The 23448-nt window shown below is 44.0% G+C and overlaps 1 protein-coding gene across 4 annotated transcripts in view; it reads right to left on the bottom strand.

Annotated features, from left to right (window-relative positions):
- Positions 1–23448, bottom strand: part of TMEM104 (transmembrane protein 104) — a 358378-nt gene that overhangs the window by 68613 nt on the left and 266317 nt on the right. For all 4 annotated transcript variants that reach the window (XM_069200086.1, XM_069200088.1, XM_069200085.1 and 1 more), the window contains exon 9: positions 15934–16027. In XM_069200086.1, coding sequence (XP_069056187.1) covers positions 15934–16027 — 94 coding nt within the window. The remainder of the gene's footprint in view (positions 1–15933; positions 16028–23448) is intronic.

Raw genomic sequence — 23448 nt, 5'->3', positions numbered from 1 at the left:
AACAGCTTGAGCACACGAAACACATAAAACAGTGACTGCCGCCTCCAAGTGTCAGAAACAAAAAAAATCGGGACATAAATATTTCAGTAAACAGTGGCTGAAGGGCCTATCACCTAATGTCTTCGTGTTTAATACTTGCAAGGAGCCAGGGGCTCAGGTTTTTATGAGTAATTCAGGCTTTCGCTCATTAGACATTAAAATGCTCGGCACAGTTAAACAAATATGTTGCATGTCTAGATGAAATTAATCAAAGTAAACATGAGAAAGAAAAAAAATGGATTCCTTGAGGGACAAAACAGCATCGGAAGCAAGTACAAATAAGAAAAACAGCAATTAAATATGTGAAGAAAAATGACCGCAGCAGGGCTCAGTCAGCTCCACATGAAAGAAGCGAGATGATCTCTGCTGGTCTTCCTGGCTGCTGAAGTGATATAAAGTTATGGAGCGCTAGACCATGCCGCATGGCACCAGAGGCGGGGAGCGGGTGGGTGGAAACCTCGTGGTCAACAGGATGAAAAGGGAATGAGCAGGAGAAACCAGTAAAGGTACAGGAAGTGGGTCCATTAAATCTTGATCAATACCACATGCGCCATGGTGTGGAAGCAATGATAGATCTCATTCACAAGCCCATTGGTCGTGGAGATCGGTGAAGACCTACAGGACAGCAAAGGGGGCACTGACCAGAGCTGCAGCAAGGCACCTACTGTCCTTCCAAGCTGGAATATACCGGCCGCAACAGAAGGGTACTGCGGCCAAATCAAAGGACACCAAGCTTTAAGAAGAAAAAAAAACTGCTGCCTAATGCTATCGGGACCCAGATAAGCACCATGTGTCAAAGAGCTCTTGCATATCTCTTTGTTGTGATAAGAACACACTTGTTTTAGACACCACAGCCAGAAAGGCTTTCTTAAGGTACCTAGTCCTAACAGTAAACCTTGTTAAAGATACACAAGTCCCTTCTAGTTCTGGAAGTGAGCAATCACAGCCAGAGGATCTGCTTCTTATAACTGAAATTCTTCAGCCGAGACTGCTTTGATCAGATTCATCTAACTCATCACATATAGGCTAAAACAGAACCCATCCTTGTGACAACACTTGACAGGCTGTTACAGGTACCCTGCCCTATCTACACCACTGGAAGCGGAGTATTCTATGCCAACTTCAGCAGACCCTTAAGCCCTCGTCTGTTTGCCATGATTCCTTATGCACTTTTAGGAGATCCTAAATCTCTTGTCTTGGTGATAACTTATACCCGACGGAGACTTTAATGTCACACCTATGAATGTTCTTATTCCATTCTGGTGTCTGGATTGGGGCTGGCAAACATCCTGCGGGCTGTAACAAGTTGGCAACACTGGCCTGGGAATGAGGCCCATGGAATTGAACCTCATCTGATTTGCGACAGCCTAATATTTCACATACTAGCCTTCACTAATTGAAAGGGGGGCCCGTGGACAGAATAAGCACTAGATGTCTGGAATCAGCATCTGGAGGAACTTCACTTGAAGTGCTGCTTAGGCTTGAAGTGTGGTTCAGGGATGATGAAGCTTTGTATTGCAGATTCTTCTCCCGCCAGCTGGGAAGAAGTCCTCCCACCTCGTGTCACTTTGTTATCGGCACTGTGACATTGTCCCATTGACTATTCATCTCATAATAAGGACACAGTGTTGTTTTATCCAAACCCTTAAGGCTCTGCCAGTATTTTAGGGCTAAGTAACACACTTCACAAGACTACACCAGAACACTATTCATTTGGTAGGCAGTAGACACCAACTTCACTATGTTAATGTCATGTTGCAGCAAAACTGTTTTGGGTCATGGCTCGGGAACCATAAGAGGTAGAGGCATAAGGCAAAAGCCGCACATCTGCCTTGATATTGACCTTTACCAACTGTGCTAATCTGTTTCATATTGTACATAGTGCCAGCCTTCAAACCAACTTCTATGAATTTGGTCTTGAAAACTACCAGTGGAGAATCAAGGATATTACAAAGTGCTGCCTAACCATTAAAACCCTTCTGCTATTTAGCAGAACATATGTTATGACACTTAAAACTACTAGGGCCCCCTTCCATTCCACATGATTTAGAGAAAAATCATGACATTTGACTATGGTACATTTAATTTGCTCCCAACAATTGTCCCAGCTCAAATCCTTGAATGCTCTGGCTTCCATCCTCTGTCTTGTCATCTATTTGGCTCCTCATTTTCTTCTGTGGGGCCCTTAATACATCTTCACATTCATGTAATGCAAGCTATTCTCTTCATCCTCCTAATGTTTTGCTTTATCATGATCTGCTAGCCATACTGTCTTGTGCACATGGTTTGATGGGTGTGTCCTCTAGGCTGGATTTTGCACTTAATAGGACATGTCTAATGGACCTAGAGTGTGAGGAGGTTTCCCTGTGCATCTGCCCTCCCTCTTCAAATATAAAGGGTTCAGTATGTCACCTCACATTAGGAGATGCAGTGACAGAACAAAGACAAGGCTCGTTGCTCCCTCTTATTCCTTTACAAAGCAGAGAGCTGTCTTCATGTTCTTTCTGCAAGAGGTTCCTGCAGGTTCACAAGGGTGGCTTCCAAGGACTTAGTCAGGTAGGCCCCATACATACTAATGTATTATGGACCAGCACCATGATAACTATGGGTAAATAATTGTAAAGGGATCACTGTGTGGTGTGGAAGTCAGACCTAAATGAGAACGAATGCCTTGATGTAAGATCAGTCAGAGAGCCCAGGCATACCAAGCATAGCAGCAACTGATGGCCACAGAACCAAACTGACTCCACGACTTCAGGCCAAGTGTTCAAAGCAATTTTGCAATTTTCAAATCCACAGGGTTCGCAACCGAACATGGCTGTTTATTATGTACAAAACCCATTTTACGACCCATGCCAAATTGCTATTCGGAAAGGGTGTAAAAGTGGGGTTCCATCCAAATTGAAGTCACAAATAACTGAATGGTAATTGAACAGTTACCAACACTTTAAAGAAACTGATTTGGAAGAGGGTCCCAGCAGGACCTGTTTCCCCTTTGGAAATCGTCTTGGCAGCCTTTGAGGTGTAGGCAATGTTCCAAGGATGACTGTTTCCCAGAGGGAAGAATGTTATTTTTAATTAAAGCATCATCAAACTGATGCATAGAGATCTGCTGACATTCGCATAAATTCAGTGGTAAACAATTGGCAACCTCTTTCTGCAACCAGTTTGACAGTGCATATGTCCCTAGATTGCACGCTCACTAGTGTTGCCACAAAAACATGTAACACTCTCCCAAAACAAATCTGCCTGCCACCCAATCTTTTCTCCTTCAGCAAGATACTCAAAATCTTTCACTGCTGAAGTCTTGTCTCCCATCCTTCATTACCTTGGCCCTATTTCCTCTGTTAGATTTTCTGAAATGCTTTCTGTCTTAAAGTTCATAAATAAGTACAAAGGCAATGCGACAACAAACAGGGACGGTGTGAAACGCCGCAGCAGATGGGGACCCACAAAACGTGGACTGCAGTGGAGCACAGCAGGAGCGATAACAGCGGGGGCAGCCTTGACGGGAGTGAAGTGTAAGGGCACCATGAACAGAGAGAATTTCCAGTACCACAGCAGAGCGGCCACTGAGACTCATCTCCCACAACCTTGGCTCACCACAAGTGCGCCTAAATGAATTTGACTAAAATGGCTAAAACTTTTACTCTGCTTAACATGGATACATTTGCCCTGAAAAAGTTCAAATCAATGAGAAATTATGACTTCCTTTCCATGATTACACAGAGGTACAGCGTAAATGCGAAATTCTGTATTTATTTTCTTTTAAAATTAGAGGCTTGCGTTACTATCATTAATGTTGTTTCTCATTTCATTTTAAGATATAAAAAATCCTGTTTTTAGAAAGGAGGACCAAGAGGGATTAATCCCACTTAACTACACATCACTTTGACTAGTGCAAACATGACCGGGTTCAAACCTAACACTGGAATCTTTAAAATTATGAAAGTCTGCTCCATAGAACAGGGAGGAGAGAGGACAGTGAGGAATCGGTGGTCCACTAGAAAAAGTATTAACAAAGGTAAGAAACTTGTTATAGTGTAATATACTTCTAACCACAGAATCCTCAACTTTTCCAATCAATACCAAAATAGTGCCTCCCAAAAGTTGACGGGTCTGAGGAGTGGACTTATATTGGTAGGTGCTGCCGGACCAAGCAGGCGAAACAGCTCTCCCATCTGACTTATCTGTCACAATAGCAATGCCTGGTGAGGGGCCTCATGGATGCCCACGGAGGAGCCTCCAGCCGCCAAACACTGCAACACCACTCGCCAGGGCTGTAGTGGTGGTGGTGCTGGCTCTGGGGAAATGAGCCTGAATGCCCTAAGGAGACTCCTTCTCCTAGACTCTTGCTATTTTTTGTGCGGTTAATGGGATTTACCTGGTAAAGCCTCTCCGTCTCCTTAGAAGGATATGGCAGGAAGAAATATAAGAGAAAAGTTATGGACCATCCCAGGTGGAAGGGTAACACATCTTTTAATAAAAAGGAAGCATGAGTCCGCGGCACCAATTTGTCAGAAAATACGTTTGTTTTTATATGGAGGCTGCACTGACAGTGCCTGCAGTTCACTGACACAGTGGACAGGAGTAGTGGCAATGAGGAAAACCGACTTCATGGTCACCAGCCGAAGAGGACGGCTGTGCATTGGCTCAAAAATATGTACATCAAGTTAAGGTTCTACAGTGGCATAAAGAAAGGGTGCAGGAGAAAATACATATGGGCTGCTTGAGGAAACGCATCACAAGAGGTGAATTAAATGTTGGTTAGAGCAATGTAAATTAGGTGAAAGTGTCCACAGCATAACATAATGAACAAGCAAAAAAACAAACAACAGCACATAAAATGACTTGGCCTAAAGTAGGTGAACGTGATGGTTCTAACAATAGGTCATAAAATCTTCCCTGTGACCAGAGTAAACCGATTTGGTAGACTGGCCTCAAGCAGCTAAGATAACGACTACACCTCTGCAGGCAGGTCGAAAATACTTTGCTAGTTCAGCACAATCTATGCATATGAAGGTGCAGAATGTGGAGGTACAGGCACAGCACCCACTCTTGTTGCTGGGATAGAAGGCCCTCCGAAAGAGTACGATTGAATTAACACATACTGCTGTCCCAATCTGAAGTTAATCAGGATGAACTGAGCTTGGTCTTTTCCTAACTTTCTTAAAAACTATGGGACGTAGTGGTGGAAAGGAATACAGCAGACTGCAGCCCCACTACAGGCTGAATGACAGCCTTGAAGCAGAACCTCTAGTGTGCAATAGGTGTGACACTGCAGATTCTAAACATGTAGCAGTAAGTTCTACCCAAGGCATGTCCCACTGGACAAAGACGCCTCGGACCACATCACGGTGTAGTCCCATTCATGAACTGCCAGATGGTGCCTGCTGAGCTTGTCTACCGTCATACTGAAAAAGCTTGCTAGATGATTGCCCTTCATAGGGGCCTCCAAAAGGTCATGCTACCCTCCGAGCCTCAGCGCTAACTGTAATAGCATCTGCAACTGCACAAAACCCTGCTTACTGAAGTACCACATGGCAGTTGTGTTGTTCCTCAGACCTGGGTCGGCTTCCCCTTGATGGATTAAGAAATGCTTGCAAAATTGGAAAGACCTTGATAGCTTATGTGTCCAAGATAGCCCCAGTGAATGGAATCTTCTGCATGTAATTTTCTGTGTTGTTTACAGAGGAGACGTCAACCTGTTGATGGAGAACCCCAGGGAGATCAGTAAGGAGACTGTTGTCTGAAAGTTTTCTGCAACTAACTGAGACAATCTTGCTGTCAGAAATCGGTTGCCAAGGAAGTTTATAAGTGCATCCCTGACCGGCGAATTTGGGCAACAACCACCACCACTACCTTCATAAACACCAAGTACGGCGGACAAGTGGCCAAAGAGCAGCACAGCAAACTGAAAATTTTGCAATCTTATGTTATGTTATGTTCCTTATATAGCACATGGCTACCCGCAGGCCTCCCAGCGCTAAAAGACAAACCTCTACAACAATATTTGAGAAACAGGCCCTAGAACAACCAAGTTTTGAGTGCTTTCCGGAAGTTAAGTTTATGACTGGTTAGCCCAAGGCTGCGGGGAAGGGAACTCCACAATTTAGCTCCAAGATATGCCATAGTGGTACCTCCCCATCTAGATTTTTTTACTCTAGGTATAATAGCCAACGCCGCTGATACGGACCTGAGATCTCTGACAGGTAAAGAAAAAGATGCAAGAGTCTTTTAAAGAGGATCTCTATTGTGTAATGACCTATGGATACAGCACAGTGTTTTTAACTCGATGCGCGGTTCCACTGGGAACCAGTGAAGTGAAGAAAGGGTGGATTTAACAGAAGCATGCCTAGGTATCTCTAGAAGACGAGCCACAGCATTTTGAACCACTTGTAACTTCCTTTTAACATACATCACAAAATCAAATAAGTATTTGTGGGTCTGGAGGACATGTACATGAAAATATGAGTCAAACAAGTAGAAGGATGCAATCCATTACCCTTCATCCAAAGCAAATATAACCTGGGCCTGAGTCAGCACTGAACCGGTCCTTTAGAGGGAAACTGTTTAAGAACTGATGATCTAGAATCAGCCTGAGCGTCCCATCTTTCTTAGGCACCAAAAAGTAGATAGGAGGAGCATCCCATGCCCCTTTGGCCAACAACACTGAAATTCTTGGCGGAGAATGTAGCCATGATGAACCATAGTCTGAGTATGTACAGAAACTTAAGGGTGAAGATAAGAAAGGAAGGGCAAAACCATATTGAACAATCTGCAGAACCCACAGTCTGAAGTTCCTACAAACCAGCTGAGTACAAAACATATTTAGTCCCCTACCGACCACAAATGACTAAAGGAGGGGGAATCGGAGTGGTTTAGTTGCAGCTGTGGCAGCAGACAAGGAAGATGATGAATGCTGTCCCTACTGCTGGCTTTAATTTTGGCCTCCACCGTGTCCCCTGGAACCACGAAAGGGACGTTTGTGGTATTGCACAGACTGCCTTTGGCAATAAAAGCAAGGCCTCACAAGTACCCCCTGAGGTTTCGGTATTGTTGCTGAAATTGACAGATTGACAACAACAAGCCCAGCAAACAGACTGTGACACAACACTCCCTGAAGTTCTCCAGTGCAAAATCTACCTTTTCTCCAAAAAGCCTGGAGTTGTCAATAGGCATATCTATAAGGGGTGGCACCACGTCCCTAGAAAATCCTGTGGCATGCATTTGGGACGTTGGATTACTAGACTAGTGCCTATGGCACAACTCACACAGTACCCTATGTCCAGACAGGTACTTAGCCACACCCTGACCATCATGAGTTGTATATGCAAACACATTTCTGAATTCTTCAGGATGGGCTGGCAAGATCTCACTTCCCATTTGCAGACAGTATGCCTATAGCAACCTAGCAGACCCACACTGTTAAGGGACCTCAATGCAAACCTTGCAGAGAAGAAACCCTTCTTATCAAATGGATCAATGTGCTTTAATTCCTGTTGGGGGCATGGTAAGCACACAAGGGTTCACCATGCTGGTGGAATCCTGATCCACCAAGCTCTCCCAGATTGTGTGCTAGGTCGGAAAGGATGGGACCCTTGGAGTAGGCCTATGAGGCCTCGCTATAGGGCAACTAAGCAGTGAGGCTGAGCACGCTTTAGACCAGGTCACCATCTTTGTCACAGCCTCATTAAAAGTCAATGCTGCATGCCCAGGCTACAATATCTAAGGAGATTTGCTTTAGTTTCAGCAGTTCAACAGCTCTGCGAACTATCACCACAAAAGAGACAACACTCTCCTATGTAGAGGGTCCCAGTGGGGAGTCCTATTCTCTCTCTCATGAGAAGAATCGAGACTACTGCCATTTTACATACAGGTCACCATCAGTATAATGGGGGGGGGGCTCATATTGGCCTTCTACTTGTTATGATCAACATCATCATTCAGAATGTTTTATAGGCCCTGGACACGGCCTGAATACGAGCCAAATAATGCCTTGATCCTTTGATAGTTCTAGTGTCAAGTTAGGGTATCCTCCCAGACCAGAAACTATACTTTTGTTATCTCTTTAAGATAGACATTGGCTGGGATTGGGCCATTGACCGTTCCAGATTAAAAGATAGTATCTGGCTTGAATCCAGAAAGGATTCTTTCGAAGCCAAGAATAGTGCCGGGGAGGTTGGAACCAACATTATCTTTGGCACATACGTTGGTTGACCTGTGGGCTGGCTTAGAGCTGGGTAGGGGGCCTAATGGCATCAGTTGGCACCAGGGTCAGCCCCACTGGCAGAAATCGGACTGGAGGCCCCAACAAATCTATGTGGCCCAAACGTGCTCCTGTGAGACCTGGAATCATCCTAACAGCTACAGCATGGCCTCTTTGAATGCTTCCACTTGCTAGGAAGCAGGAGAAGCTTGGGATAAGTAAGGCCAGAGTAGGAATGGGCTCCTAGTCGGATGACTGGGTCAGAGTCCAACCCTTCGAGTGTTGACTGCATGACTTCTCCCCTACAGTGGATGTGACTGGAAGAGACTGATGTCATTTAGGCTTTCTGTGTTTCTGGAAAGACTTGTCTTCCAACTTCGTCTTCACCTTTCCAGGTGATGGTGACTTGGTGAGGGATAGGGACCTAAAGTGGGAAAATGCCCAAAACTTGAAGCATGCCCTAGCCATGGTTCACAAGCTGCCTTGTTTCTTGAACTTGGCAATGTACACTTTTGAGTTGCTCTCTCCCTGTTGGTCTTCAAGTGTATCAGAAAGCATTCGCAGTAGGCGCTTGAATCATGTTGAGACTCTAGACAACTCACACAATGTAGTGTGCGTTTGTAACCAACATCTGTCTCCTGCAGTTGTGGCACGGTCTAAAGCTCTCATCAGAAAAGATAATTTCAGGGTCAATAAGATGCCAAACATTTTGGCAGAGTTGCTCCAAATCCATGTCAAAGGGCGCAGAAAGAAAGGAACTGATATTAGCGAGCAGGGGTGGTGCTTATACACCACTGCTCTGTGGCTCCACTTCTAGAGGCAATATGATGAGAGTCCAATGGCACCACTTATTAAGAAGTGGGAGCAATTGCTAAAAAATATTCCACAAAACGTGGTTATCGGTATTCATAAGAAATAAAAGGCTTGATCTATGCTAGGTTTGTCATAGAAATATTTTACAAAGAAAAAATACTTTATAAAGTGTAATGTGTTTTGAAGCGGAACTCATATTTGTGGTTTATTGATTGTATTTTAACTGCTACTCCTGTGTTTATTAATTTGAATGTATGAAATTATATTTTTCAAAATAAAAATAGGTTGAAAGAAAGACTAGTCGTTCATTAAAAATGTCAGTAAACGGTCAGTCAAGGGTGTGACACAGACGTTCTGTTCTTTTTGATAAATAAGAAGAGGGAGTCGAAGTTTAGGTAGATCAAAGCTAGTTAATTGTCTCTATGCAGCACTGAAGCACTAAGGCTGACAGCCTACACTGCTTCCAAGTAATCTGCAAGGAAAGGAAGAAGAATTACAAGAGATCTAGCGGGGAGCACAGCATCCTCGCCGGAAATATTCAATAACCAAATAATAAATTCAATGGCTATAATTTCGAAGCTCCAAGATGACACTGATCTCTCTAAAGACTTTGTATGAAAGGACTAAAACTAGCAGCTTTAAAAATGAATACAATGTTGTGCTTCCAGCTGACTTATAAAATGGAAGGAGAGGATAAAATGACAGCTCAAGCAAGAGTCAGCTCTAACAAACATTGCAGATATGGGTAAATGAAATGATATGCTCCACGTCAGTGGAAACAAGAATTGTGCAGCTGGACATGATCACGAGTATGCGTGATCTACATCCGTTGGAGACTGGCAGCCATGTTGGGCCCAGTGCTTAATTTGTAAATAAAGAGGTGCCGGTGCTCAAAGTCCTTCTCTTAAACACGAGGCTGCTGTAATTAAATCTGCCAGCACTGAATACTGAGGCAGCGTAATCCTGAAGCCATCTCGGCCCTCTTCAATCCATTTACGGCCACCTCTGCCCCTTCAGCTCATCCTGCAACTTTCTACTTTCTCCCTTTATGATGCTTTTTAGTTTTTCCTTCTTCAATCTTTCCCATATGTGTCTTGTGCTCGCAGCAAATGCTTGAGGCATAAGAATAAGCCCCAGCCATCACAAATAAGTGCCGGTGCTCAGCACCGGAAACAACAAGCACAAATTAAGCACTGGTTGACCCCCACTGATACCGGGTAGGGAAGTTGCCAACCATCATTTTCACATCTATTTTTGAAAGGAAACACGTATTTTCTTAATTGTTTCTTAACTTTCATGTTGCATGAAGATGGGCAGATAGTAAACAAAAAGAAGAATTTATTACTTTCCCAATGTCTCTACAGCTGTCTCGGCACGCACCATGCTACTTAAAGGTACAGTAAGTGCAGAATAGGGGCTGTGCGGTGTTAAAGTGTTGCTAGATCTGTCAATCTTCCGGATCTGCTTTGCTTACCCTTCACGGGGTGTTATCTGTGTGCTGAAGAGGGCAAGGCCTAAGGATGAACTATGAGAAATATTGATTGCATCCTGGAAGGAAAACACTTTGCCAGTTTCAAGAACATGTCTTTTCTCTCCTGATTAATTGTTAATTAGCCCCTGGGAATGAAAAACGAAGGTGGCGAACACAAGAACATTTGCTGTGCAGTGACAAATTGCAGACATTAGCGGATGTCAAGGAGGCCACGAGAACACAGGAATCTGGCGGCAGCGAAATCTAAGGGAATGCAGATTAAGTACATTTAGACACCCGCCATCTTGGTGACGGACCTGGCAGGCTCAACCAGATGGATCTTAGCGGGACTGATTCTTGGGGACATTGGAAGAAACACATATCAATGGAGAAGGCAGACTTCTGTCTCCAAAGCTCCGGCAATAAAAGGCAACAGGTGGCAAATACCTGAATTTGTAGTTCACTGCAAAATGGTATGTTTCATGGCGCTCTTATACAACTTGTACGGCACTGTAGTACTTTAAGAGAGTCGCATATTGGGTTGTGGTCTCATAGGTGCAAATAAGAATTTTAATTCACAGAGAGCTTAGCTCCATAAGGTGTAACTCGGAATATCTAGATTCATGTTATAGCTCGGGATGGACGCGGATTGATGGTCGGCAAATTTAAATTTACCTTTACAAACCCTCAGTGAGTAAGTGTGAACTTGCGCAGGAAATGTGATCAACTTTTGAGCTTTGATTAGGAACGCTGTAGTCTTCTACCGGGCAACAGCCTGCTTTCTGCCAACTGGAGCGCATCCTTTGGTCCACCGCTGTTTATTAGTTCATGGTAAGTCTGATCGATGCTCAAAACAGCAGTCAGTATTTCTGCGTTCTAGAAAAGGAATAGTGACCGACAGAAGTGGTATCTGGTACAAATTGGAAGAGACGTGGTATAAAAAGCAAGGCCAAATTTCACAACGCGAGGAAAGCGAGCAGGTGCATCTGGTCTAAGGGGGTGTGGAGGATGGATCGAGCTTCCGACAGCTTTTTTTTTTTAAAATACAGGGCTAAATGGTGCATTCTGCGCCCCTGGTAAAGAAGCTAACTAAAAGGCCTTGGTTTAAAAGGTCATTTAGAAGAGGTACTCTTCAAATATTCAATCACTTGAGTGTTACGTGCCCATCAGAAGCAACGTGTCTGAAGAAGCAGGGAGTCTGCAAGAAACTTGAAATGGTGTATGTGCTCAGCAGAAATAATGCAGCCAGGCCTCAGTTCTGAAATACTCCGAACATCTACGATGAGGTTATATGAAAACATCTCTATGTGAGAAAGTTAAGGAGGCGACTACCTTGAAGAGATATGACCAGCATGACCTTCTCGGAACAGCGACAGACTGAGCGAGCACGTGCTTTATCTGATCATTTTCCCAACTGCTTTCAGTGAATGCCGCTCGCCTCGAGCCAACGATTATTTTTACTCCGGCACTAGTCAAGGCATTTTGATTTTCCTAAACTTATCTGTAGCCTCGTCAGTGACAGTAACGCTATACAATATAATTAACTACAGCATATAGTATGGCTCAGCCCGTTTATTAAGTTGTACTTCCCTTTCACCAGGAGCACATCCAGACAAAAGAGCTGCTTTTCATGCAAGGAATGCTATAGCAGTGTGTGCTTTCCGAGACAAAGAACAGTTTTGGTTTTAGATAATGTTTGCCTTTTTTAGCTAGGAAAACGCCTGCCAGCTTTCCCAACATTAAAGTTTTGTACAAATCACGATAAAACAAAACAAGCATCGACAATGTCAAAAGTTTGTTGGCGAACACCAAACGTATTGGCTTTGCTTCCAAATTTCTGAATGGGGACACAAAGCGCGTCTTCTAAAGCAGATGGTGATAAATACAGCCTCATGGCTGCGGATTGCTTTGCTGAAGGACAAGTTACAGAGTAAAAAAAAAAAGGCATACATTCTTCTTTGACTGAAAAATTGTCTAAAGACAGTATATATATAATCTGAACCCGGCGGTTAATATAATAAAATAATGAAGGAAACGCGTGTCTTAGGTTAATTTTTGAATTCTCCTTCGTTACACTGACTTTCGTGCGCTGAGCAGACGTGCACTGCCATGTTCCCTGTGAGAGGCTGCTCACCCGAAAGCAGCGCTCGCATTCCACGCAGCTCGGTTCCTCGCTTTTAAAGCATCAATGTGCGTTATATTTTATAATCAAATTAGTGCGGAGACTTAGCCAGAAGGGAAGTATGTCTAGATCAAACTATTTTATGCCACGTCCTGGTCCTAGTTACATGGGCTGAAGGGAGGTTACAATTAGATCAGCCACTGGTGAACAACGAGCATTGGTGGGTGCCACAGATAGCCTGCACAACGTGCATCCATTTGACATACTTGTTTTGTTTTATTTTATGAAACAGGGCACTACATAATATATTTTACTTCCGTATGCTTGCATAAAAAACTGTAACAGACAGTGGCGGCCGGCAGCTTTAGGAGGGAGGGGTCGGGCGGGACACACACACACACTCATTCTTTCACACACAGACACGCATGCACGCACATCCATTAACAACACTCATTCCATTCAAACATGCACGCACGCACCAAACATTCATTTTAAAAGATCGCACACACTCATTCTTTCACACACACACACACACACACACACGCGCACGCACATCCATTAACAACACACACACACACACTTACCTTCAGCCTCCAAGTGCCAGGAGGGTTGGGACTGCTGCCTTGAGGGAAGGCAGCAGTCCCCAGCCTCGTCACAGAGTGGAATGGGGTCAGTGAGACTGCTGACCCCACCCCACTCTGTGACAAAGTGTCACTGATTGACACTCGCCCTGGGCACTTCAGGGCTTAAACCTGAAGCGCCCAGGGAGAGTGTCAATTGGTGACGCTTTCCTCGTAACCCAGTGGAGGGCCTCAAGGCACCTTTGCTGAGCTGAGGAGGTCACGCCCATAGGAGCTGTGACCTCAGCCCAGCAAAGTTCAGCTCAGGCAGATAGGAGTGTGCGCAAATCGCATGTGACTGCTCCTGGCTGCCTGACCTGAAAATGGAGAGTGTCTGTCAGGCTGACCTTTGTTCAGCCTGACAGACATTCTTAATGGGGGGCAAAAGGTGGGGGGGGGTGGCCCCTCCGCCCTAAAGGATGGGCCGCCACTGGTAACAGACTAAAATTTACATTAGTTCATATGTGCAATGTTGAGATGATGCAATTTTTAATCCTATGAGAAAACGAGTAACACTTTCCAGTTCACATAACCTGCAAACGTTTTAAATCCACGTGTATTGGTGACGGGCTAACTCCATCAGGGTCTGCGGGACACTTTATAGAACAAGAGGCAGTAGGTGACATACATGATCACAAAAAAAAAGGCATAACATTAAACATATCAGGAACCATGTACCACTCTGAGGTGGTGAGAACCACCCAACCTCTCAAATGGATGCGCTTTCACTGGTGATAACAGCGCCGAATAGGGCAGTGATAAAAGTGAGAGAATATTTGCTCACCTACATGCAACGGAGTAGCCAGAATATTAAAATACCCCCACTTGAACAATACCTCTACTCACACAAGCAAGCGAAATGACCTTACTTAGAACAGGCCTCAGCCTTTCAGCCTCCTTCAATCTATCCATAGATGCATCCCTTCATTTTCATTCATACGCTCGCCTCTCCATGCCTTCACCTTTCCATCCATCGATTTTTCTTTCCATTCATCCGTGCACTCTTTCTTCCTCCATCCTCTCACCCATCTGTCCATGCTTCCTTCTATGAACACTCAAATTATTTCTTTCGCGCTTCCATATATTTTTTTATTTCAGCATTGATCCTTCCTTTCACTCTTCCATCCTACCACTCACCCTCTTTCCGCCTACCCTTCCCATCTCCTCCTGTTCTTTATTTACTCTTTCTACCTCGCCATCTTTATTTCTCATGCTTATGTTTTCTTTCTCGCTTTTCTATGTCATGCTCACTTTTTTCTATTTGTAATTCGTCATTTTTCCAGAGCTCATCATTTCTCTTTTTCGATTTACTCAAATGTACATAGCAGCCATGGCCCAACCCTCTGTCTAAGTGTTATTTATGAGCATTTTCTATGCAAACGGGAGGGGCCGATAAATAACGAATTCATGTTTTAGTGGGATCCAGTTTACCTATCTGGCACAGCCCCCGCTAAAGCTGTAAAATAGGGGGGTCCCCTACGCCACTGCCTACATGGCATGATCAAATGAAGGTACTGGGTCTCAATGACTAGTGTGACGAATAAATGAAAAGCATAGTTTGGTGCAGTCGTTTCAAGGTCGCCTTTGTCTTTTACCGTGACCTAAACTGTACCAGTTCATATTTACGGCTGTGGAAAGAAAGAACACAAACCACTGAATTCAAGCCACTTAAACATGAGGGCACCTGTGCTATTATACAGCACATAACTCAATGCAAAGGAAATGCAACATTTCAAGTATGTTGCATAAATCAAAACTAAGTATTGCATCGTTTCTCCAAATACCATCAGCAGAGCTATAAATATTTTTACTATTTCTAGTAACCCCCCTTAATACCAACACTGATGTCATTACTTCAGGAGCTCATCCACCCTGGACTTTAAAACACTAGTGAAATCTGACAAACTTTTTCTTAAAACAGCCAATTATGTAGCGTAATTGCCCATGCTCTAAAATACGTTCCTTATGATAGTGATGACATCTCTTCTCGAGTCTTCATAGAATACCGAAGACACCCTCTCCTTGGCTGCTGAGCAGCCTTACACATCGGCAACAGATCTGGCCTACATTAGACACAAAGGGAAGATACCAAGTGCAGGCTTTCTTGGCTGCTGTGTCACTTTGCAGATCCTAGGAAGGTGTCTTTCGGACTCTGTCGTAGCTGGCGACATTCTTTATAGACCTACAGAATGTACCAGAGCTCTGACCATTAACCTACCTTACACAAACACAGAGCATTCATCGCTCGCTGCTGAATTCCCATTCGTAAATTTAGAAGATCCCCGAGATCTGGGCAGTGTCTTACCTTACAAACCCTCATTAGGTCCCTGACCTTCAGTTACTGAGATCTGTCTGTTCCTCTTCCACTCTCTTTCTCCCCTTTTTTCTCTCTTTCTCAACTGAGCTACAACCCTTCCTTAGTCACAACTCATGAAACCTACCACAGCCAGTTTCTATCCTGCATAGTGTATGGTAGGACATACAGGCGTCCAAAGTCCACATTACAAGAGATATCTTGAGATCAAGGACTCCGCCCCAACAATCCCTTCCCCCAGGATACCGTCATCAAGGATTACAGCTAGACTTTCTTTCCCACAAGTTTGTCATATCTTGCCAAAGAGCGAGGACATGAATCAGAACCTGAGAAGAAAGTACTTACCAATCCACCTCATCAAAGAAGTCATGATCTGCAGATACTTCGTCTTTTGAACATTGAAGAAGGTGAACGGGCCAAGAAGCAGAGTGAATGCAATCTGTAAAAGAGGAGCATCAGATATTAATGAAGAAATCAGAACTCCTTACTCCTTGGAGGAATACAATATACACAAAGAGGATTCAGAAACCAACCACAGTCATCAAAAATGGGGCTCAGAAAGTTCAACCCTGTAATATCATGCAGGAGGGCGACCATAGGGAATTGAAGCAAGTCTGCAAACTGGACCCTAGGCACAAAGCAGGAGGTCCAGATTTCAAACCCTTAGATTATGCGTGTATAGTTATAGATGCACCGAACTAAGGAACCAGTGATAATCTAGAGATCCATTTTGTTTGATTGTGTTTTATTTATTGCATATGCCTTTACCACAATACTTTTTAATAATTTAAGCAGAAAAAGGGAAACGTCAGTACTTATGCAGGTAAATATTACTTAAAAATTTCGAAACATTACAAAATGTTGCTTTTTAAACAATAAAACTAACAAAATTCTTTACAAAAAAGTGCACATTTCCATTTTCATTGCTTAATTACAGTAAGTAAACACAATAATCACACATATCATCTTATGTAATCAAAAAGGAAATTATTCACCTAGCAATTGGACTTTCCAATCTACACAACTTAAAATACTGGTAATCGTGCAACACAGAATTACGTCCGAGGGTCTTTTTGCCAGTGATGAAGTGGAATGATTTATGCGAACCATCAAAATAATAAAGTGCATCTGTAAACTGAAATTCGTGCATACACACTATAAGCTTTCAAACACAATCCTAAATAACAGACTGGCAATTTTTTGAAAGCCTTTGCTTCAGACGAAGTTAAAAACAAGCACTGGCAAAGCCAATTGGTCTCGGCAATCCGAGAGGAATTGGCATTGGCTTTGTCAATGTCTTTTAGCCATGCTGAGCCACAGTTAATCTTTGAACTATGTTTCAAACTGAGCAAAAATTGGGAGGGTATGGAAAAAGCAAGTGCCTAAGTGAATTAAAAAGTAATTGTCCAGATAGATGGCTAGATAAAAGATATATAGATAAATGGCAGCTAGATAAATGATAAATAGATAACATATAGTTAAATAGACAGAAGATGGATAGATGGAAAAATATAAGATAGATAAAAGACAGATAGTTACAAGATAGATAAAAGAAAGCTAGATAGATAAAGGATAGCTAGATAGATAAGACAGATAAACCATACCCAGATAGCTAGCTCGATACATAGATAAATAAAAAGACAGATAGCTACAAGATAGAAAGATAGACAGATATGTAAGATAGGTAGTTAAAAGGTAGACAAAATATTGCTAGACAAAAGTTAGCTTGATAGATAAAAGATAGACACATAAAAGATGGCTAGATAAGTTAGCTAGATAAAAGACAGAAAGATAAACAGATAAATAATAGATAACACAGATAGATAAAAGCTAAATGGCTAGATATATAAAAGATAGCTTGATAGATAAAAGACAGAGGGTTAAAAGATAGATGGCTAGAAAGATAAAAGATAGCTTGATAGATAAAAGATAGATAGCTTGATAGATCGATGTCAATATCTTTTAGAGACAGTGCAAACCCAGTGTAGAGTGGAGACCTAAAAATAAAGTATAGTTCCTCATTACTGCTACTTACTAATACATTTCAGCTACAATGCTCTACAAAACGAAACAGAAGATAGTGACGAGATGGCCATAAGCACTAACGGCAATTACATCCATTACATACTGAGGCTCAAATACAAAACCTCCTGGGCCTGTTTGGTGGAATCTAAATTTTGCTGCAACCACTGGGCTTTCACCTTTCTTATTTTAAATACCTCAGCCTGACAAGCAATAACCTGGTGTTCGAAATTGGAGTCTCTAGTTGGCACTGGATTGCACCCTGTCCAAGTAGGGACTCTTCTTACTATTCAGGATAAAGGAGTCATACACCTAAGATACCCCTGCTCACCCCCTTCGTAGCTTGGAACAAGCAGTCAGGCCTATCTCTGAGGCAATGTGTAAAGCATTTGCACAAAATACACAATAACGCAGTGAAACACTACAAAAGGACACCACACAGCTTTAGAAAAATAGCAATATTTACATGTGTAAAAGAAGGCCAAAACAAGAAAAATCCAACATACAATAATAAAGATATGAATCTAGCAAGAATTAACTTAATACAGTGTCTTGAAGTCCTTCCTCCGTCTGCGTTGTGAAAAACAAATCAAACAATTCAGGCCGACCTCAAGGTCGCAGGCCAGCTACGGTATCGGGAAGACCCGCAAACAGTACCTTGGAAATGTTGGGCGTCACGATCCTTGGGATGAGATCTTAAGTGCAGAGTATCTGGCGTTGGTTCCGAAATTCAGTGCAGGGGGTCGTTGGGCCCTTGAGATCACACGTGTTGCACATCAAACTCCGTGTTGATGACAAAGTCAGGAGCACTGGCGTTGATGGCGTCAGGGCTGTGGTACGAAGCTGGAGATTGCGACGTGCAGTGCCCACAGGTCACTGTGCAGGCAGCAGCTCGGTGATGGTGTTAGTGAGACCATGGCTGCGGTGTGAAGCGGGGCAGTGCGATGTGCGGTGTCTCCAGGTTGCTGTGGCAGCAGCAGCATCGTAGTAGCAGTAGCACTGTTGTTGGTAGGCCCAAGGCTGTGGTGAGACACAGGGTGGGCTTTGAGCTGGGCCCATGGGTCGCGGTGCAAGCAGTGGCGCCTGCTGACAATGGTGGAGTTGATGGCGCTGGTGTCAGTGGACCACGGCTGCAGTGCGCGACGGGGCAATGCTTTTTTGTACCTCACAAGCAGTGCCTACAGGTCACGGTGCAGGCAGCGGCATTGATGTCAGCATACAGAGGGGAGTCCCTCAATATACCTTGCAGGGGTCGGGGTTCCGTTATGTCGCTGCCTCCTCCTCCTCCAAAATGAGTCTCTGCCATTCTGCGTTGAAGAGTTCTTGAGAAAGTTAACTGCTACATGCAGTTACCACTGTATTTTTACATGTGGTCACAGTCACATGAGAAACTTTCCACCAAGATGGTGATTCTTGACTATCATCTAGTCACTCTTCTGAAAGTGTGATTGGTAAGCCTCTCCTCTTGCTTCTTTGTGTGTTTAATTTCTCGCTGTGCCAAGTTCGTGTGGAGTAAAGTGTGACTGCACCATGTTGGTCATAGCTCGATCAAATGAAACAGTTGATGGTGGTTTAACAGTGGAGGTGGGTGGGAATAGTCTTTACTCACAAAAAAAAAAAACAAGAATGGCAAACCTATGCCGTTGACTTTAAATAACTGTATGAATCCTTCCATTTCATTATTGGCCTAAGGCCACTGAAGAATGATAATGTGTTGCACAATTACCGGAATGTCAAGGTGCTTCTGCAGCTCATGTCCTTGAATGGGGAGGATTGTGTTGTTTTTTTTTTTTTTACTTCCTACAGGAGCCCTTAGGCGGCTTGCGCTTTCTTTAACATTCTTCTCTTAATTTTTCCTAACGTGTTATACTCAATTTTCGTCTATAAATACCCGGAGAACTCATGCACGACCACTAATAAGAAGTGTTGGCCTTCTAGAGTGTTACACATCAACACACTCACTCTTCTACCATTTTATGTGAATCTGCTCTACTGACGCCATCGGTTCAGCACTTTCTCTCTGTTTGACAGTGGGGGAGTACGCAATGCAACACATTCTATAAGACTTTCATACTCTTGGTTCTTACCACACCTTGATTTCCTCAGTGTCAGATAAATAATTCTCATGGGCAATGGCTATGATATATTTATTTCTTTGTTTGGAAACAGCAGGTGCTTCTATAGACAAACCGCCCATGTCACACTTTCATGAAGGCCTGCGAGCTTGCTCAGCCCACCAAATGCTGTGGCAACAGTGATTTATTGGATGTTTTAAGGCTGGCAAAAGAAAAGAAAAATAAGAAAAAGCAGGACATTGCCAAACAAGTCTTGACTGTTCCCTGTTTACGTAATGTGCTCAGAGCATAGCTTACACCACAAGTAATCAAGCTGCACTTGCTTGCTCCTGTCGGATTCCTAGCAATCACCAGTGATGGTTACTTTGGGATTTCGAGATGCACACGCCTCTAAATTGTTTGTCATAAATCTAGTGGAGGCTTGTGACATTTGAAAATGGTGGGGTGTAAAGGTTTGTGATGAGTGACCTGTTGCAAGCAAGTATAGCGAGCGAGCCAGAGTGTAATAAACGGGGTTAAACGGGGTTCTCCACCCAAAGAAAATTTTGACGAGAGTGGGCAAATGGTGCATTTTTAAGTACATTTGAGGACACAAGAAGGTTAATAAGGCAATTGTGGAAGTGTAGTTATGACATCAATAGAGATATTTCATATGATAATGATGTTGGTATGTCTCACATTTTCATAAAATGATTTTATGTGCCATAATTTAAAAACTGAAAGAAGACACATTGTGGTTGTGTATTTCGTGATGGTTATGACGACGCACGACTACTCTGAAACTGTTCTTCTGAGTCATCTGTCTTTAAGACTCAGCAGGACAGTTTAAAAGTAGTTGTGCGTCATCATCAACTGTCTGGTACAGGGCACTCCTACTTATTTTGGGAGGCCGGCACTTATTCTTCTGCCTTGAACATTTACTGCGAGCAAAAGACACATATGAGAAAGACAGAGGAAGATAAAATGAAAAAGCGTCACAAACAGAGAAAACAGAAAGCAGCAAGAGTAAGCAGAGGGGGCAGGGAGTGGCTGCAAATGGATTAAAGAGGGTTGAGTGATGGCTTTACAATATTTTGTGATGTTTATGACTGCGCATACTACTTTGAAACGGTTCCGCTGAATCACCTGTCTTTAAGACTCAACAGGACAGTTTCAAAGTAGTTGTGCGTCGTCATAAACTGTCTGGTGCACAGTGCAGGGCGCTCATACTTATTTTGGGGGGATGGCACTTATTTTTCTGCTTCAAGCATTAACTACGAGCAAAAGACACATATGGGAAAGACAGAGGAAAAGAAAAACGAAAAAGCGCCATAAAAGGAGAAAACAGAAAGCGACAAGAGTGAGCGGAGGGGTCAGGGAGTGGCTGCAAATGGATTAAAGAGGCCCGAGAGATGTCTTTGGGCTATTTTGTAATGTCTGTGATGATGCACGACTACTTTGAAACTGTCCTGCTGAATCGCCAGCCTTTAAGACTCAGCATGACAGTTTCAAAGTAGTCGTGCGTTGTTATAAACATCACAAAATACTCTACGGCGACGACCATGATGTAATGGTGTAGGTAATAATAATAATTTAATTGATTTCACAAGCTGAAACATCACCAACTATTTTTTTTATATTAATAAACTTACTTTACTTACCTGTGTGTTGTTTATTTTCCACAACGCCGCATGCCAGCCAACCTATCTCTCATCACTGGTGTTGTGCTGGCGCTGCACCAGATGACAATTTTTTTTAGGGGAGAGACATTCTGCTCCTCCCCCAATCTCATCATGTGCACCGTCCACGTGCTGTTGTGGATTGCATTTGCACTCCAGGCTCCGGCCTACCTAGCAAAACACCGGCGTTTCAGCCAACCAATCCTGGCACTGGTCCTGTTGATGCTGCAGCACCAGGACTGATTGGGGCAGGGGACGTCGACGCTCATTTCTGAGACCGGGGGCTGTGCCTTCTGCATCACCCCAGCTCACTAATGTGCACTGTAGCCTCTTGCTACTCTGAAGCCTAGTGAGCATTTCGGGTTGGCCAGAGGAAAGCTCCCCTCCAAACAGACATGCACAGTAGATGAGGCGGTGGCTGGGTAATCTTTCTTAGTTTCTCACAGTCAAGAGACTGTGGCAACATTGTTGCGATTGGAACTAAGCCTCACCCCCTCAGGCCCACTACTGCCTCAGAGCGCTCCTCGCTTGAAGTATAATTGGTAAGTGAAGTTTTACTGCTCACAGCAGCATCATGCTGCTGCACTTTTATATATAACATTTTTACTTCTTTTAGTTTATGCACTTCTTATTTGGGGACCAAAATAATCAGTGAGGGACGCCCCCACGTCCTCACGCAGGCAACGCCCCTGCTACTTAGCTTGCCCAAGCACAAAGTGTTCATCATCAGTGCTGAGTTTAAGGCTAACATGGCACTCTCGGCAGTCACCAGAGGAACACCTATCACTGCATCTTGCAGGCAATGTTTCAGACGCTGCCTATCATCACCAGAGTGAAGCCGGAGGGATTGCTGTGTGGTCTTCTTCCCTCGAGGACATAGCATATCATTTGTGAGTCTAGCCATCTGGAACTTAAATGTGGTCCCCGGGGGAGACGGGTCACATGTGACTGAACTATCAGATAGGCGTCAGGTGAGGAGGAGGTGATGTGGAGTGAGAGACAAAGTGTGTTTGGTGGAGGGAGTGCAGAACCAAAATATGGCGGGCACAGCCCAAGTGAGGCCCACCCTCTTGTGACATGCATCAGCCGCTGCATTAACACGGACAAGCCTCGTCAGCAGTTGATAACTTGTATGTTTGTGGTAGGTACAGGTACCGAGATGAAACACGAGTGTAGCGGGCACACACACACAGATCAGGCCAGGCGTGCGCCAAGATCACACCTTGCATGTACTCTGCATGTCCTGGATACGTGCACACGTGAAGGTTAGAGCGCAGCCCACCTTCGAGAGGACGGTGCCTTTTCTTGCATAACAAGGCACTCAGCTACCCTAATCCGAATCACAAGAACAGAGGGAGGGGATGTTAAATGTTGCAGACACACTGAGTCCATATAGGGAAAATCCAAGTGAGATCCAGCAATCCACCGAATAAAGTAGCCCAAGTTAATGTTGGCCCTTCAAAAATGACTCACACCAGCTGCTCCATGTGCTTATCCACTCACGTCAGTCCTGAGCACCATGACCTCAGCCATGTTTTGATACAAACTGTTTAGGTTACAAGCTGGATTCGAATCTGGATAAATCTTTGCTTCGGCTTGACAGAACACCTGTGCTACTATGGCCCATGGCACGTCCGTCTAGGGAAAGCTTACTAGTGTCAATTTGGTCTGGCACGCTTAAGTGATGGCGCCCCTTCAGTACGCCATGCTGTGCACCGACAGCGCGCGTTTTCATGCGACCCGCACCTCCCCTTAAGCCTCCCTCCAGCTCCCTCCACCCGATGCACCCACCGCCCTCACTGCGCCACTCTGCACTTGTGTCTCTGTCAATGAAGGATCTCGTCAAGGGTGGAAAGGCGAGGGCACTAGGGAAACTGTGTCTTGGAGGGGCCCGGGCTGGTGGGATGATGTTGGCAAGTCCCCAGGATGTACTCGCAGGCTCGTTATGCCTTCGCAGAAAGAACGTCATCTTACTTTGCCCTCATTTCGTTGTGACCTTCAGCCAAGAAAGAATTCACTTTAGATAATAAACTGCTGAACGTGACATGCGAGAATCATAAAACATCTGCAGGCCAAGAAAATTCAACGGCGGAGGGAGGGAGAAG

This window comes from Pleurodeles waltl, chromosome 7 (genome assembly GCF_031143425.1).
Source record: "Pleurodeles waltl isolate 20211129_DDA chromosome 7, aPleWal1.hap1.20221129, whole genome shotgun sequence".
Taxonomy (NCBI): Eukaryota; Metazoa; Chordata; class Amphibia; order Caudata; family Salamandridae; genus Pleurodeles; species Pleurodeles waltl.
This window is presented reverse-complemented; position numbering and strand designations above follow the sequence as displayed.